General features: G+C 58.4%; 1 protein-coding gene across 1 annotated transcript; it reads right to left on the reverse strand.

Annotated features, from left to right (window-relative positions):
- Positions 1-605: 605 nt before the first annotated feature.
- DUSP7 (dual specificity phosphatase 7) lies at positions 606-8165 on the reverse strand. The gene is made up of 3 exons (XM_005547308.5): positions 7473-8165; positions 5558-5992; positions 606-2749 (listed from the first exon to the last, which is right to left on the reverse strand). The coding sequence occupies exons 1-3, from the start codon at positions 7987-7989 to the stop codon at positions 2442-2444; spliced, it is 1260 nt and encodes a 419-aa protein (XP_005547365.1). The 5' UTR covers positions 7990-8165; the 3' UTR covers positions 606-2441.
- Positions 8166-17957: the final 9792 nt, after the last annotated feature.

Here is a 17957-nt window from a genome sequence, read left to right on the forward strand (position 1 = left end):
TGATTCCTCCCTGTGAACCCAGGCCAACAATGTGCTCGTCATGCCACAAAGCTGAACAGCACTCAGGAACCAGGTGCAATTGGCCCTAAGGGACCTGTCCAAGGCCACCCAGCCCTTAAGAAGCAAAGAAGGGCTGACTTGCTCACTGCCCACTGACATCCCAGGACCTGCAGGGGCAGGGTGAAATGCACATTCTCCTCTCTCATCCACACAGCAGCAAGAGAAAAGGTTAGGGTTCTAGGGGCTGCAACTTGGGCAATGCCTAAGCAGATAGCCTTGGACAATGAAGGGCGAGTCAGGGCTCAGTTGTGTGAACTTGGTCCATACAACCTCTCCAAGCCTTGATTTCAGCAGAAGCCCACAGAGAAAGCCCTGATGCGTCTGCCTGCCAGTGCCTAAGGGCTGGGGAAATGCCACCTGCCCCAGCTTCATCCAGAAACTTTGGCTGCTCCCTCCCATCTGCAGGGCACCTTGATTAGTCTAAGCAAGTGCCCAGCAGACCCCAAGCAGAACCAGGCCAATGCATCACAGAGCAGGCACTACGACACCGGTCGAGGCTCCTTCACCTCCTTCCCAGGCCCCAAGCCCTTATCAGACACGACTCATTTTAAAGAAAAAATAATATTTATTTGCAATATAAACAAAGTCCCGTTGTTGGTTCGGGATATATATATGTATGTGTGTGTATATATATATGTAGGGTCACAAATCTTCCTTCATAAGATCATAAAGCAAAACTGGCCACCTTCTGGCATACCCTCATTTATACAAATCTGGCGCATCTTTCTGGGTTTTCATTTTAAAAATAAAAGAGAGAAAAAGAGAACCATGTACAGCATGGAAGCTTGTTGTCAATTTCTCGACTGTGGCAAGATTTTAATCTGCTGCCTTAAGAATCCCTGAAAACCACCCCTATGAGGTAAGAAGCAGTGGGGCAGAGTTTTCTGTGGCCTCACTCACATGCTGAGTGCTGCTCCGTCAGGGACCCTGGCCCGACCCCTCTCCCTGCCCTAGGCCCTCATGCAGTCCTGACACCTGGTGAAACTGAGGCTGGAGAAGGAACAAAACTGGAGGAAGATAACGGAATCCGTGGCTTTGTTCTGTGGAGGCAGGGGGAAGTGAACAGAGCCTCACCCCCCTTCTGCTGGTCCACCCTTGCCCCACTTGCCCCTGCCCTAGGGTTGAAATGGGTGCAAGTCTCCTGGCAGTAGAAGGCATGGGCAAGATGAGGGCAGGGCAAGCTTCCAAGGGGACAAGGGGGCTGCCAGTGGCAGCCAGACCAAAGCGACAGCTAGGGAGAGGGAAGAACCTGGAGGTAGGGCTGGGTCTCACCACCTAAGCTCTCCCCAGCCACTAGGCCTCCACTCCCAGTTACAACAAGAGAGAGGAGAGGGAGAGGGAGAGGGAGAGGGAGAGGGAGAGGGAGAGAGAGAAACAGACAGACAGAAGTAGTGGCTAAGTATATAAAAGGGCTCAGAGCCCAGGCCCTCCTAGGGGCCTAGCCCAGAGGGCTAATGCTACTGCCTGGCAGCCCCCTGCGGCCCACCTTCTGCGGGACAGCGGCAGGGACCCGGGTTCCCCACCTTCTGCCTCAGGGAGGTCTGCAGGGACCACCAGAGGGATGGATGAGAGGGCAGAAAATGCAAAGACCACCATCCAGCCCACCAATCACAACTTGCAGCAGTCATCACAGGCGAATGCAGGGCCAAGTCAGACTGGGCCAAGGGTGGGAGGCGGCACGACTGGGGGTCCCAATACCTGAAGAGCAGTAAGCCACCCCTTCAAGAAGGGCCCGCCGAGGAAATGGAGGCTTCACACATGTGCAAAACGCATTTGGTCAAGGTCAACATGGGGTCTGTCTTTTCCATTAAAAAACAAAAACAAACACAATACTTGCTTTTTGAAATTGAACGAAAAACAAAACTGATAACATTTCTCTCTCTCGCAGGATCAGGAAAGGGATGAAATACTGGGTTATACAATCCACTGTTGCATGTAGCCTGAAAATAACACTTTTTGTTAAAAAAAAAAAAAAAAATCAAGAAGAGCTCAAACACTCTTTGTGCTCCAGGGAGCTTGGATTTACCTGCCAAAAGTAAAAAGTAAACTCAGGTCCGTGGATGTGTCTTTAAAAAATAGCCAAATTGGCTGGGCCATCAGCAGAAAGGAGCGTCCTGGACAGGATGAGGCCCTGGTGGACGCCCAGAGCCACGTGTCCGAGAGCCGAGGCCTCTCCAGCAAGCCCTGCAGAGGGAGACCTTGCCTGCGGGCCCCGCCCCCAAGGATGGTGAGGGGCGCTCCGACACTGAGCAGCCTGGGTCTCTGGGCACAGGCGACATCTGGGGGTTCCTCAGGCCAGAGGTGGCAGGCTTGGGCTCTCCCACCTAGCCTTGTGGAGAGCCGAGCAGGGGCCTGGTGCCATGCCCCCCGTGCACCAGGCCTCACGTGGACTCCAGCGTATTGAGTGGGAACAGGTTGTGGTTGGTGGGTGTGGAAAAGTAGAGCTGCTCACTCGGCGCATGGTTGTCGCACGGGCTGCTTAGCCCCAGCGTCCGCTCAAAGTCCAGCAGCTGCCCCATGAAGTTGAAGTTGGGCGAGATGTTGGACTTTTTTCTCTTGACAAAGTCGTAGGCGTCGTTGAGTGACAGGTTCATCTTCTGCATCAGATAGGCCACAGTGACCGTCACTGAGCGGCTGATGCCTGCCAGGCAGTGCACCAGGACACCACACTTCTTGGAGCGGGCTTCATCTGAAACACAGCGACATCGGTCAGGGAGGTGCCTCCTTCAGGGAGCCTTCCCACATGGGTGGCCAAGTTGGGCTGGGACACAGAGGGCAGCATGGCCGCTGGCTGGTCTTGCCCGACCCCTGAGGGACATGGCCAAGCCCAGTGTGGGTAGAGCAGCAACTTGGAATAGAGGTCAACAGCACTGCTGTGGAGAGGGCTCTGCACACTTTAGCCCCAAGGCACTGGACACCCGTGTCTCAATTTCCTCATCTATAAAATGGGCCTATTTATGTACAGTGGTCTCATAAAGACCTGTGAGGGGTCAAGAAACATGAACTACTGTAATGCCTGTGACCATGGCTAGATCTACCACTGCCATGTGCATTGTGACTGCTGTCACGGGCATCACCTGCATCCTCTTGGGTCATCTGCACCATGGCCAGTAAGCCCATTTTATCAATGAGGAAGCAGACACAGAGACAAACTGGCAAGCCCAAGGCCACACAGAGGCTCCTCCTAGCTCAGCACCCGCTGCTGCCAGGCCGTGACCTGGGACTGGGGGCTGGGCTGGTTCTCTTGGAGCTGCTCCCATGGGTTGTCCCCGAGAGTCTCCCAGGAAAGTGGCCTGAGGGAGGCTCCTCTGGAAGGAAGTAAGTGGCCTGGCCCTGCACTTCGCTCTGCCCAGCTAGTCCCCAAGGCCTTAACTCCAGCTCCTAAGACACAAGGACTGCGATGCTGGCCACACTATCACTTGTGATGGGGCTTCATAAGTGAGGCGTGCTTAAATGGGCCCCATCCCTGCCACTTGCTAGACCTTCCACAGAGGCCCATGTGCCAGTGATATCTCCTACCCCAGCCGACTGGATGCGGCCAACCTTCCTGTTTCCTTTCCCCTCCAACCCTCCCAGCTTCCCCCAGTGCCACCCTCAGACTCCTCTGCCTGACACACAGAAGCTCAATAAATACTGGCTGAGCTACTGAACAACTCAGTCCTGTAATCTCTCCTGGACCCTGGGGCAGCTGCCTCTCTGTGTGCCACAGCTGTGCCAGGGACATAGATTCACAAGAGGCAGCCATGGGGTCCTTGATGTCCCCACCACCCTGACTCTGAACCCTCCGGGAGCCAGGCACACAGCTAGCACTCAATCAATGCCTTCCTACAAGATGACACATGGGTTCACCCACTGTTCTTCATTGCCTTTGTCCTGACAGAGCTTCCTCTCTCGTCCCCGCCCAACCAAGGGTACCAAGGATTAAGCATACAGTAGGTGCTTCCTCCAGACTCAGGGACTGACAGGGGGCCCCATGGCTAAGGCACTGGGGCAGGATCATCTGTCGAGGAGACAGACATTGTGGCTTCATGTGGAGCTATGTGGTCTGACCTCGAGATTAGGGGTGGGAGAAGTGTGTGCTGGGATGAGCCTCCAGTGGTGACACCAGGATGTGAGGAACGCCTGGCCCCCAAACCCACCTCCAGGTGATCCAAAGAAAGTCTGTTTTCTGCTGGCTTTATTTTTGGCCTTTTCAGGGTGTAGCTGGTGACTGATCCTGTCCCACTGACTCCTAAGGGATGCCTGGGCCTCAATTCCTTCACTTGTCAAATGAGGAAAAAGGTCCCCCTACCCAGATGGGGAGGAACTTTCAGGAACGATAAAGGTACCCATTAGCCAGGCCCAGCCTGGCAAAGCCTGCTTTCCTCTCTCTTTCCCCCTCCCTTGTTGGGGGAGTTCAAATGCTGAGGCAGCACCCATAGCCCTCTTGGCCCCTAGGGTCGGGGGCAGGGCTGAGAAGCTCCAGGCAGCCCCAGTTGCAGCCCCTCCCCCAGGCCTCAGCTTCCTTCCTTCCTCCCAGCCAGGCACCTACTTTTGGTTCCCAGTAAGCGGATGAGGCGGGGAAGCCTCCCACTTCCTGTTGTTAAAGCTAGCCCAACCCAGCCGACACCAAAACGCCCTCCACTGGACACAGCCGCCATAGGGAAAAGACAGCCCAGGCCACCCCCACACCTTGCCACTGGAGGCTGGGCAGAAACATTGGGTCACCAGGCTCAGAGATAGAGCGTTTACATTCATCCTGAGCCCCCGTGCCAGGGGGCCAGGGGAGATGACCTGTGGTCTCACAGCCTCCAGGTGGCCAAAGAGTAAAGCCAGCAGGGGACCCGAGTCTGCTGAGGCTGGGGATACAGGGACTCAAAGGGCACTAAGCCAGACGGCAGGACACACTGCTCTGGGGAAGGCCTTTCTCCACTCCACCTTCTCTTACACTCCTCCCTACACTCCAAGCGAGCCCTACAGGCTGCAGAGAGCATCTGGAGCCTGACCAAGCTAGCGGTCACCACATTTCAATAGCTGCCTGTTTGGGGTGTGCCTCTGGCTCCAGGGAGGGCTACCTTTCAGCCCTCTTAAGTACACATTAAAGCCCAAAGACGCAATATGACAACCCCATCCTGGAGAGACACGTGTGCTGAGGCGTGATGTGGAGCAAGTGAGACCCGTGGGAGGTCTGCGCGCTGTGATGTTTCAGCTTGCTAAGCCCGAAACAACATCTAAGCCAGGAAAAAAACACGAGCTGGACAGCAGAGAGCCCATGAGGTGCTGCCAGCTAGGGGGAGCTCAGGGCTCAGGAGACTGCTCAGGCCCCAACAGGTATAGGGGCCCAAGGGACTCGGTGACTCACAGTAGGCATGGGTACACCCAGGGGCACACGCTGGCACATGCAGGGCACACACAGGTCTCAACAGGCCCAGAGGTACCCAGTCAGGTGGGGGCGCCACCCAGAGTCCTGCATACACCTTGACGCGCCCACCCCCCCTGCCCAGCACACAGAACCTACCAATGAAGCTGATGGCCTCAGGGAAGAACTGGGAGAGGTTCTGGCTCCAGTGGTCAGAGATGGGGATCTGCTTGTAGGTGAACTCGCCACCGTGCTCAAAGGCATTGGGTAGGTTGGGTGTGACGTTGAGGATATACTTGATGCCGTACTTGCCGAGCACGTCCAGGTTGGTGGAGTCCTTGGCGCAGCCGAGGTAGAGGTAGGGCAGGATCTGGACAGGGAAGGCTGGTTGGCTGGATGGCACAGGGCTGCCATCCGACTCGGTGGCACTGCTGGGCAGCTCTCGGTCCGACTCGCCATCGGAGCAGTCAGAGCTGATGCGCAGGCCCCCCAGGCCCAGCACTGAGGTGGGTGGCGAGCTGCTCGGTGAGGAAGAGCTGTCCACGTTGGTCTCGCAGTGCTCAGAGTACTCTGTCTGAAACTTGTTGAAACCACCTGTGTCCGGAGTGAGACAGGGCCTGGGTGAGAGGCTGCTGAGAGCCCAGATGGGCTGCACAACCCAGATGGGCTGACCAGAGATGGCCAGGACTCCCCACGCCAAACACCACAACACCAACGGCCAGCATGGGCCATACCAAGCATCTTACACGTGTGCCCTCTCTTGTGTTCTCTCTATCTAAACCATGACCACTTCACAGACAAGGAAACTGAGGCCCCAGGAGGTGAAGTGACATGCCTGGACTCCAAACTGGTACCCATAACACTTCAGGGCCCCCAGCCATGCCACCAGCTTTAGGGCACTTGAGGACAGGCCCCAGCTAATTCCTCTTCTGCAGCTCCCACGCACGCCTAGCATCCATGGGTGTTCAGTAACAGCTAAGTGGTAAAGAAAAGCAGACAACCCCATTTAGCCAGCACCAGTGGGTTGGCAAACTCCTCTTATAGATGAGACCACAGGTGCCAGAGCCACATCTGGCTCAGATAAGAGGCAGAGAGGTCCTGGGCTTCCTGAATGGGAGTCTAGTGGTTGCCCAGCCCCAAAACTACAGCTGGGGAGGGTAGTGGGAAGGTACTGGCTGGCCCCTTCCCCAAGCAGGGGCAGGTTTTTGAGGGGGGTCCTGGCTCCACTTCTCTAGAATCCTCCCTTAGAACACAAGCCTCCCCAGCCTTGGACCTGCAGCGGGGGAGGGCCACTGGGGCAATACAGGGACAGGAGAAATGGGGAGCCCCTTGCAGTGAGGCATGGGCCCTGCGCCCGAGGGTGCCGCAGGCCTCCCCTCCCCTCCCGCCCGCCCCGCTGCCAGCAAGAGGCCATTTTGGAATGTTAATTGGAAACACCGGCCTCAGCCACTCGCCCCCCGGTGCTGCCTCTCCCTTCTGCAAGCTCTGCGGCATCAGGCTAAGGACCTGGGGGTCCCGAGAGACCCGGGCCAGGGCAACGGTCCCTGCCCATACCCTGCCCCAAGCGCCTCCTAGAGGCGGCAATTCTCCGGTGGAAGGAGCAATTCCCGGATCCAGGAGACCCCAACCCAAATGGTCTCCATGCGCTGGAGATGAGGATGGTGCTATGAAAGGTGCCTTCCTGATCCTGGCCTTCCAGAAACACGAATTCCAGGCTGGACTCGGGCGCCCTGCTGCTTTTAGGGTTCTGGAAGGCAGCGCCTTCCACCTCTAAGGGGCTCCACCGGAGCCTAGGCACTACTGTCGCCCCATCAACAGGAAACCCCAGAACCCCAGGCAGGGGAAAGTTTGTTCCACCCACTCGAATCGTGCCGAGAAAGGGGGCGCAGAGGGAGCCCCGCGCCTGCCAAACCACACGGTGGGGACCCGACTCCAGGAGGGCGGATGCAGGCCGGGGACGACGTGGCGCCCAGCGGGGCAGGCCGAGCGCGTGGAGAGGAAAGCGCATCCAAGGGGAGCATCAGGGAGTCGCGGGGGGCCCCGATCCCTCAAGGCGTCTCGGTGCTGCCCTCACCTTGGAGGTAGTAGGCCTGGCAGCCGTCGTCGCGCAGCTTCTGTAGGAGCAGGCCGAGCACGGAGGCGGGAGCGCCGGGCTCGGGCTGCCACTCGGCCGTGGCCTCGTCATAGAGCAGCACAGTGGCCGCCTTGCAGCGCGTGGCGAAGCGCTCCTTGTCGGCGTGGTTGGGGATGATGGAGCGGATGGGCAGGTTGCCCTTGCGCAGGCGGCGCAACATGAGGCCCGGGATGGCCAGGTTGATGGCCGTCTCGATGTGCGACGACTCGAAGAGCTCGTGCGGCCGGCAGTCGAGCAGCAGCAGGGACGCGCCGCCGCGCACCTCCAGCTCCTCCTGCAGCCACTCGGCGCTCTTGCAGGGCATGGCTCCTGCTCCCGTCGCCGCGCCCGCCCCGGTGCCTGCGCCGGACCCCAACCCCGCACCGGGCTCGGACCCCGCCCGGGTGCCCCCAGCTGCCGCCGCCCCCGAAGTCGACATGTGCGCCCGCGCTGGGGGGCCGCGGAGCTGGTTTTTCATGGGGACCGCGGGCGGCCCGGGGCCGGGGCCGGGGCCGGGCAGCCCTGTCCTGGGACGTCGCCCCGGCCGCGCGGGCCCCAGCCGCGTCTCCGGGCGCCCGCCTCCCGCCGAGCTGCGCGCCCGCCGCCCCGGCCTCCTGGCCTCCCGGCCTCCGTCCCGCCCGCCCGGCCCTCCGCGCGCACCGCGGCCTGACAGCCCCAATTAAACAGCGGCTCCGGCGGCCGCGCGCCGAGGCGTTCTCCAGAAGGCGGGGCCGCGGGGGCCGGCGCCCGGGCTTAAAGGCGCAGCGCCTCCACCGCCCCTCCCCACGGGGTACGCGGGCGCGCTCGCGACCCGAGCCCCGGAGACCAGCGGTCGGGCCCTCCCCGGCCGCCTCCGCACCGTCGCCCCCTGGACTAGCCCGGAGCTGACTGCGATGCGCCTAGGGGCCCCGGCCCAGACGCCCTCACGGGTTCACTCTGCGCGTGCTCCCAAGCTCTTCTGGACATTACGGGAAGAGCGGCCCTGGGGGCGTCCTATGCCTGGCACCCCCACCCCACATTCACAAGAGCATAGTTTTTCTGGGACGGGGCGTGGTAGGGGGGTGGTGGTCAAGCTGAGCAACCTCTCCTCCTCCCGCCTGTTATCCCATTCATTCTTTTTGTCATCGAGTTCATTCAACAAGTGGGAACTGAACGCCTACTACGTGCCAGGCACTGTGCTAGGCAGTCACCGTTTCGGGGGACCTCATCGTTTTCCTGACGGTCACAGGCTCCAGACCTGAGGGGGAGCGTCTCACGCCAGCAGGCCTGATGGGAAATCAGGACCTGGGCAACTGGCGGGGTAGGAAGACTCAGGGCCGTGCCACCTTCCGTGGCCAGGGGTGGAGAAATCCTGGAAAGGAACAGCTCTGGGAAGGGAACGCGAGCCCTTTAAGAAAGCTTTACAAGCGGGGTGGTGACAGGCGCCCAGTGAAGCGCCACGTGACTTTTTCCACGGGGCCGGTGGGAGGGGAATGCTCCTTTATAATCAGCCTGCCTTCCCCAGCCTCCCTCTCAATGGACCAATCAACTTCCGCGGTAGGCGGGCGCCTGCCACGCAGAAGGCCAATCCTGGCCGAAAGAGGCGGTGGCGGAGGGAGGCGGGGCCCGCCGCGGTTTCCACCCAGCGCGGGGAAGTGGGCGGGGACTCCGCCAGCGCTGTGTGTCGATTTGCAGGCAGGCGGGGCAGCGGAGGTGAATGGACCCCGCAGGTAGCTCTAGAACAAAGCGGCTCGACTTGGGCGGCGCGCTTGCGCAGGACGTGCAGTACTTTCCCTACGGAGCCAGGATAGGAGCTCTAGGCTGGGCCCTGCTGTCTGTCTGGTCCATTCTTTTGCCTGGCGGGGTGCCCCTCCTTGGGGCTTAAACCCCCCGACTCCTCCCGAGGCTGGTCGGCTCTGAGACACCTTGCCCCCATCCCTGACTGTGGGGGAGCGGTGGTGCTTGAGGGAGGGCCTCTGGAACCCCGAGGATTTGAGCTTTCCGCTAACCTCTGACCAGAAGGCACGCAAAGGGGTGGCTCAGGAGCAGTCCCTGCCCGTCTTTCAAGCGAGGGATAGTCTTTCTGAAGGGTTTCATCCTGGGCCACAGGGCTGTGTCCCAGAGGAGCAGGGGTCTCTCCCACAATCACACTCTCAGAGTGTGAAAGGAGAAGCAACTCTCCGCCCAAGGTTGTCCTGGGGGTCCCAGGCCTGTGGAAAGAGCTCCCAGGGCCCAAGAGGGCAAGACCCAGATTCTGTCCTGCCACTTGCAGGTGTGTCGTGTGACCTGAGTACGGTTCTTCCCTCTGGGCCTCGGTTTTCCCAGTGTAGGAGAGTGCTAGTGTGGACAGAGCCCAAGCCATCTATGAATGCATCCGACTGGGAGGACATGGTCTGCAGCCAGGCCTCTCGGCTGGCAGGCTGGATGCTGCTTGTCAGGGATGGAGGCAGCACTCAAAAAAGAGGCCTGAGCGAACTCCCAGGGAAGGGTGAGCTGCTGAGCAGTGCACCATTCACTCAGCAAGCTTTGCTGAGGGCCTCCTGAGCACCAGCCTGCCTGGAGCTGGAGTGACAACAGTGGAGCCTCCGTCCTCCACTCAGGCCTGGCTGCCTCTCCCCTCTGCTCCACCATGGGGTTGGATGCCGGTCTGGGCACTCCCCCAGGCCTACCACAGGGTGCACAGAGACTCCTCTTTCTCTAGGGAAGAGACTGGTCTTGGTGTTCTCTCCCCAGACGGGTCCATGGTAGCTCAAGAAGGTGTCAACTGCCCAATAAGTCAGGGTGACATCCCTGAGGGGCAGGCCAGAGTCACATCAACAGGAGGCTCATGCTGTCCTCAAGTGAGACTGGGCGCATGTCCCACGGCACTGAGGCACACTTAGTTCTGAGTGCCTGGTGAGGAATGGGCTATTGCTCTCACTAGCGAGGGAACAGCTGAAATGGGAGCCTCCTCTGAGCCTCCCCAGATCCCACGACCCACGCCAGAGGAAGAACTACCCTGGAGAGAGGAAAGGGGCCCTGCCATCCCTCGCATTAGCCTGCAATGACTCCTGTCTCTCTCCCTTTAGACTTCTCTAGCGGGGCGTACACCCTGGAGGAGAGATCTGTGAGAATGTGTGGAACTGGAAAAGCTCCCGCAGCAGGAGGAGAGGGCGTCCTCTAACAGGGAGGTAAAGAGAGACAGATTTGGACGAGTTCAGGAGAAGGGGGAGCATGTGGAGAGGGGGTGACAGTGGAAGCAAAGGGTTGGCAGGAAAATTAACCAGCCCCTGAGGTGCCAGCAGGACCCTGGGCCCCCACTGGGCAGGTTGGAGGAGGTTGGAGGAGGTTGGAGGAAAGGCCCTAAGTCTTGGTTCTCACTAGGCGGAAGAACCCTCAATCCCAGACTTACAAGGCCCAGAGCAGGGCAGGAACTCGCCTGTGGTCACATGGCAAGAGACCAGAGCTGTCCCTGTCCGGGGCCTTGCCTGGCAACGGTGGGCTTCCCTCAAAGGAGAGGGTCTTTCTTGGCAGGAACCAGGTGCCCTGGGTGATTCCAAGGACTTGGAATCATTCTTCCTCTTTAGAAATGTGGTCTTTCCTGCCTTTAGGGTTCAGGCCTTCCCTCACCTGCAGCTCCCACGAGGGGTGTCCAGCTCACTAGGGTCTCCCTGAGGGGCAGGGTGGGGGAGTGGGAAAGAGGCTGCCAGAAAAGGTCTGTCCTTGGGGATGATCTGGTTTCAGGAAGGGGAGGGGAAGTGCAGGTGGGACATGCTTAAACTCTCTGAGGGCTGTCTCTCCTTCCCACACAGCCCCAGGCCTTGGCATAGGTATTTCCCCTGCCTGGACAGTTTTCACCCTCAGCCTTTGCCTGCCTTCGGATCCCAGCTCAGAGTCTCTGAGCACAGGGGCCTCCTCTGATCATCCAGGCCCAGATTAGCTTCCCTGCTGCGTGCTCCAAGGACGCCTGTCCCCTCCTTACCCCATCTTTGCTCTACACCCTATCATAGTCACTGTCCACCACCCACCACCATCCACCACCACACTACACTTGTCACCCGGAACGCCCAGGGGCAAGTCTGCCCTGCCTCAAGCCTGCTCCTCCTCCTGCCATCCCTTCTCATCGCATTCAGCCAACTGCCAGGCATGAACCCACGAGGCACATCTGGAGCTGCCTTCCCTGTCTGCACACATCCAACCTCAGAACCACACAGAGAAGGGGCCTTCCTGGCAGCACAAGGCCTCGCCATGGTGGCATGTTTCATGGCCCTTTGCTATTCCTCTGGGAGGAGCTGAAGGTCCCTAAGAGCAGATGTGAGCTAGTGCGCACCCCTTTCCCCCCAACACACACATTCATGTGACTGGGTGATCAAGGAACTGTGTCATCAGGAACAGTTCAAGTGCCTGAGAAACAGATTTACCTTTTCCCACTAGTGCCCATGGATTTCTTGCAAACGGGCCACCACGCTTCTAATGGACAGGCTGAGGCAAGGGGAGGGTCAGCTTCTTGCCCTCCTGGCCCTAAGGAGGCTGGCACAGATCTAAGCTAAGGAGGTGGCTTTCTATTATGGGTCTGTCTCACATCCCACTGTAAGGGATGAGCAAGGGCTGAGCAGGGGCCGGGCACTCCAGTCTGTGGTGCCTGTTGCTGGATAGTAAGCCAGCTTCTGCCCAGAGCAGCTCCACTAGGCTGGAGAGGTGCTCCGATGGAGGCCTGCTGAGACCTAGACTTGCTCTGCTTGCCCTTGAACTTTGGGACAGCTTCTTCCCCAACCCTTGGTGGGGTGCCTGCCTGGGCCAGTGTTCAGCAGCATCTAAGCCAGGCCAGGAGAGGACTGTGAAGGGATGGCAACTCTTCTGCCCTGTACAGAACTCCTGGCTGCACACATACACATATACATGTAAGGATACACACAACACAGGCACCAACACACATAGTCCTATCCATATAACCACATATGCTCATGGGCACATAAGTGTATGTACAGAAATACACAGATACAGACCTATACGTGTGTGTGAAAATACATAATACACATGCACACACACTCTGTTGTATGTGGACACACACTTATCCAGACCCACGTCTGGGTGCTCGCCACTCCTATTGGGGGGATGCCCACAGACATGTCCTCCAGAGGGGCGGTTACCAGGCTGGCGGGATCTACGCCCCTCTTCCCCTGCCCTCTAGTCAGCTAGGCTCACATTGTCCTATTGGCTGTTGCTGGTATCTCCGTAGCAACAGGTTCTGGATGGAACCAGAGTCCACCCCTGCCTTTCCAGCGGGGGCCTGTGAGGCCCTAGGTAATGGCAGTGTAGTGTGGGAAAGCTGGGACAGCTCTGGGGTGGGGGAGCCATGTGCCTATTTATCTGCGCCCTCTCCTGCCCAGGTGTGCAGGGCAGACCTGGTGAGAGTGCAGGGCCTGGGGGAGCAAGTAGCCCTGGCAGAAAAGTGGGTCACGCCCAGGATGATTAGAGCACAAGACATGGCAGGACGGAAGCAAGGGCCTGGGAGATCTGTGGGGAATTCCCAAGGCTGCTTGGAGAAGGCAAAGGGAAGAGGGAGGAGAGAGCCTGGCCAAGAGGGAAGCCTTCCTGTTCATTCTCAGACATGTTCTCTGCACCTGCCCCATAGCAGGGAGTGTGCAGAACAGTGAAGGGGGGACTCGGATGACACAGACCAACATAATTCCTCTCTCTCAGAGCTCCCCACCCAGCAGTGACAGAGCAAGCCCTTGGCCAGCCTCTCCACATGGAGTCCCTGGGCTCACTCACTTGAGGGTGGGCTTTTCCAACCACAGCACAAGGGGCCAGCCCAAGGATGGAAAACAGAGGACACACACCTACCGCTCTTCCATGCTTTGTCCCTGGCAGACATTACTAGTCAACCACAGCACATTTTCTTGCTGAGCCATGCCCTGGTCTCAAAACCTTTCCAAGCAGGCATGACCAGCCGATTGTCACAGGCGAGAAAGCTGAAACCTATTTGCTTAGGTTCTAGTTCATAGCCAGACCAGCTATGCCCTTCCTGTCCCCACCGCCAGCTCAGCTCACTCTGACTTCCTCCTGCTTGCTCCCTACACTGTGCGCCAGATACAGTGCCCCAGTATCCACATGTGTCTTCATTCCATGCCCCAACCCTCTGAAATCATCTCCAGCTTCTGAGGGGCCACAGCCTCAGGAGGCCTTCCCTGCCTAACTGCAACAGTCTGCACCTTCTCCTAATCCTTTCCTGTGGGGCCCAGCATTTTACTTCATTTTGTTTTATTTTTATTATTAGTTTTTTTGAGACAGGGTCTTGCTCTGTCACCTAGGCTGGAGTTGCAGTGGCTTTGCCACAGCTCACAGCAGCGTCGAGCTCCTGGGCTCAAGCGATCCTCCTGCCTCAGTCTCCCAGAATGCTCCGATTACAGGTGTGAACCACCACACCAGGCCAAGTCCAGCATTTTCTACCCTCTACCCACTTAAGGGTACCTCAGCCTGCAGGGTCTAGGGTGGGGCTTCACCCCTGTGGCTTCTTCCCCTAGGTTAGCCTCCCTTTCATCATCGAAGTCCCATCTCCCATGAGCTCACCAAGGTCCTGGGTCCCACCCTGCCCTCCATTACAAGCTCTCCCAGGCATGGGGCCCCCTTCAGAGCAATGGGCTTCTGCTGGGCTGGTCAGCCTAGGCAAGTGAGCATTTAAAACTCTGCTTGGAGCCAAGTAGGGACTGATGTCAAGAGGGCCTGGTTTCTAGGCCGGGCGCGGTGGCTCAAGCCTGTAATCCCAGCACTTTGGGAGGCCGAGACGGGCGGATCACGAGGTCAGGAGATCAAGACCATCCTGGCTAACACAGTGAAACCCCGTCTCTACTAAAAAAAAAAATACAAAAATCTAGCCGGGCGAGGTAGCGGGCGCCTGTAGTCCCAGCTACTCGGGAGGCTGAGGCAGGAGAATGGCGTGAACCAGGGAGGCGGAGCTTGCAGTGAGCTGAGATCCGGCCACTGCACTCCAGCCTGGGCCACAGAGCGAGACTCTGCCAAAAAAAAAAAAAAAAAAGAGGGCCTGGTTTCTGTTCCCACCAAAAGGCCACACCCTGCTTTGTCCCCACTCCATTGCAGCCTCTTGCTTTCACATCCTCAGCCCTGTATTCACTCCGGATTCCCCAGTGGGGTGAGCAGAGCAGGACTTGTCTGGCCGTTCTACAGATAGGAAAGCTGAGGCCCAGGAAGGGAAGTGTCTTGCCCAAGGGTCTGGCTCCAGCCCCAGTCAGTTACTCACTCACCCACCAGGCCTGGGGTGAGTCATGGTGGCCCAGGTGATGGGAAGGAAACACATAAACACGGGCAAGTGGGAAGGACAGTCTGCAGGGAGGGTGGATGCCTGCCTCAGGCTCCCAGCGTCGAGTTCCCACACAAGCTGTCTTGGGCTTAATGGGCTTGCACACTCCCGACTGTCTCAAAACATCTTCCCTTCTGGCCTCGAATCCAGGCTTTGCATCAGCCATGGGAGCACTGCCAATCCATTTGACAAATGGAGAAACTGAGGCCCATGGCCATAAATCAAGCAGTGACAGGGGGCTGGGCTCCAGACTAAAAACCCAGAGCTCCTTTCCCCAGTCCAGGGGTTCCCAGCTGGCTCTGACTGTGGCTCCAGTCTCCTCCAGGCTCAGGTACAGTCCACAGGGAGCCCCTACTCTGCCAACTCTTTTCCATCTCTGGGGAGACCCAGTGCTAGCAGGGTGGGAGACAGACTGGGAGGACAGGCAGCTGTGCACACCTGTAAAGAGAAGGGCTGTCTTCCACAGAGCATTCGTGCTACCAAACGCCTTTTCTGCCTCCATGACAGATATGGATGATCCATCCCAGGACTCAATTTCAGAAGCCATCTGGTCACCACTACACAGCCCAGGTTCTCCCGCTTCTCCCCTAGACCACATCCTGTGCCTCCTCCCCAGGCCTCTGCCTCCATCCCAACAGTCATTCCCCACACAGCAGCCAGAGGGATCTTTTGAGAAGGTGGAGGCAGCCTCTCCTCCTCCACAGCCTCCCACTGTCCCCAGTATAGAGTCCACACTCTGCATAGAGTCTACACTCTACTCTGTAACCCCCTCCTCTCCCTCTTCTCCTCATCCTGGATTCTCCAGCCACTTTCAGTCTCTCACCCGCACTTCCCTAGCCCGGGCTCCCTCTGCGGGGCCTCTGCCCTCATTGGTCCCCCTGCTGAAACCCTCCTCTCTGCTTGATTTATGGCCATGGGCCTCAGTTTCTCCATTTGTCAAATGGATTGGCAGTGCTCCCATGGCTGATGCAAAGCCTGGATTCGCCTTTGACTACCTTCTTATTCTGTCCCCCAAATCCGCTCATCCTCTAAGGGCCACAGTGGGCACCTGGGAAGTGGCAGAGCCAGGATTGGAACCCTGGCCTACTTCTAGACTCTTCTGTGTTGTCAGCCATGAGCATATGGTCCTGTGATTTAAACATGTTTGGGGCCAGGTGCAGTGGCTCACACCTGTAATCTCAGCACTTGGGGAGACTGAGGTGGGTGGATCACTTGAGCTCAGGAGTTCGAGACCAGCCTGGGCAACATGGCGAAACCCCATCTCTCCAAAAAAAAAAAAAAAAAAAAAAAAAAAAAAGCTGGGTGTGGTGATGCATGCCTGTAGTCCCAGTTCCTCAGGACACTGGGTGGAAGGATCTCTTGAGCCTGAGGGGCAAAGTCTGGAGTGAACCATGATCATGCCACTGCACTCCAGCCTGGGCGACAAAGCGAGAAGCTGTCTCAAAAGAACAAAGCAAACAAAACCCACAAACAAAACAAAACAAAACAAAACATCTTTGGCCCTCCCTTGCCACACTCGATTCCAGAAGCCTCTCAATTCCATTCCTTCCTTGGGCCTCGGCCTGTTCTGTATGACCTGCCCAGAGTCACTCAGTGAGAGTCTATGGAGCCAGAGGGCTCCCTGCCACGAAGGGATGGACCTGCTGGCACCTTGCCTGGCAGGCCTCATCCTGGCTTTGGACCATAGCCCTCAATTTCCCCCACCCAGCTGCAGCTCCTCCGTCCTCCATAGAATGTGCCCAAATTCCCATCTCTTCATGGACCTGAGGGTCCCTGCGGTCGTAAGCCTGGGTTTTAGTACTACCCCTCCTCACTACCCCCCTTCAAGCCTGGAGGGGGCGCTGGGCTGGGTCAGGGGCTCTGACTCACCTGGGCACCCCATCTGCTGACACTGAGGTCATCCCTAGAGAGCCAGGAGAAGCCACTCAACAGCCCGGGGAAATCAGGTGTGCTGTATCTGATGTCCTCGGGCCTCAGAGGCAGCCAGAGGAGAAGGGGAAAGGACTCAGATAAGCACAGGTGGACTGCGCTCCCTGCTCCAAAGCCACGGGTGAGGGCTACATCCTCGCCTCTTGCATCCCCTTCCCCACAATCCTCAACATCTCTGCCCTGGGATGATCTCTTGCCCTGCCTTACACTCCAGGGCTTGTGGGCCGCACCCCATGAGCCCACCTGGGAGCCTGAGGGATGGGAGCCAGGGCTTTGCAGGAGTAGGAATCTTTAGCTGCATGCCCACCTTGCCACCATGGCACCCTTGGCCCCCTGCTCAAAGTTGCTGATCCTTCGAAGGCCACCTCTGCCAGGAAGGGCCTGGAGCCCAGGTGGTTTGAGCAGGGGATGGGGAGGGGGAGAGGACATCTCGGGCAGGCATTTGCTCAGCCAGAGCAATGGCAAGAAGTAGTGATGGGGCTGGGGGTTGCCCTGGTTCTGTTTTTGCCAAACCAGCCTATGGTTTTTTGATTGAGAGAGTTGGCAGTGGGAGGTTCCTGACAGTGAAGACAGTCCAACCTTTGAGGCGGGGAGGGCAACAGAGGCCAGGAATTCTCATGGCACCTGGTGGGCGGATGTGCCAGGGGGCTGGGTTGGGCCTGCCTCAGGTGGGCAGGTCTCTCTGTAGCTGCTAGCCTTAATTGCCTCATTAGCATCTGCCTGCTGCCCGGGCCTGCCTGGTCCCCTCCCTGCCTGCCCACACGGTCCCGTTTTTCAGAAATCCTTCCTATGAGGCATTGATGGTGACAGTGAGGGTGACCATGACGAAGCTGGGAAATGGCTTGGGAGCTAGCCGGCCTGGCCCAGGTGCAGGGTTGCTGGCTTGAGGCCTCATAGCCCAGCACCATTCCACGTGGTTCAGCTGGCCAGCTGCCTGCTGGGACCTGGATGCGGGCTGTTCCCAGGTAGGCAGCAGCGGGAAATAGTCTAGGGACTCCCCTTCCTGCCCCCGCCCCACCCAGCCTGACTCTGGCCACAGGGGCACATGCCCCAAGACTTGGACAACTCCCTTCCTGAAAAGATCAGGCCCTCGAGGAGGGAGGAGGGGTTCAGTGGCTCTCTCAGGGCTTCTAGTGGGCCCTCCAAGGTGGGGACAGGATGGAAGAGGGCCTACTCTGCCTGGGCCCCTGCCCACCTCCCTGCCCCTCCCTGTGGCTTATGTAGTCTCCCAGCAGAGG

The sequence above is a fragment of the Macaca fascicularis genome, chromosome 2 (assembly GCF_037993035.2).
Source record: "Macaca fascicularis isolate 582-1 chromosome 2, T2T-MFA8v1.1".
Taxonomy (NCBI): Eukaryota; Metazoa; Chordata; class Mammalia; order Primates; family Cercopithecidae; genus Macaca; species Macaca fascicularis.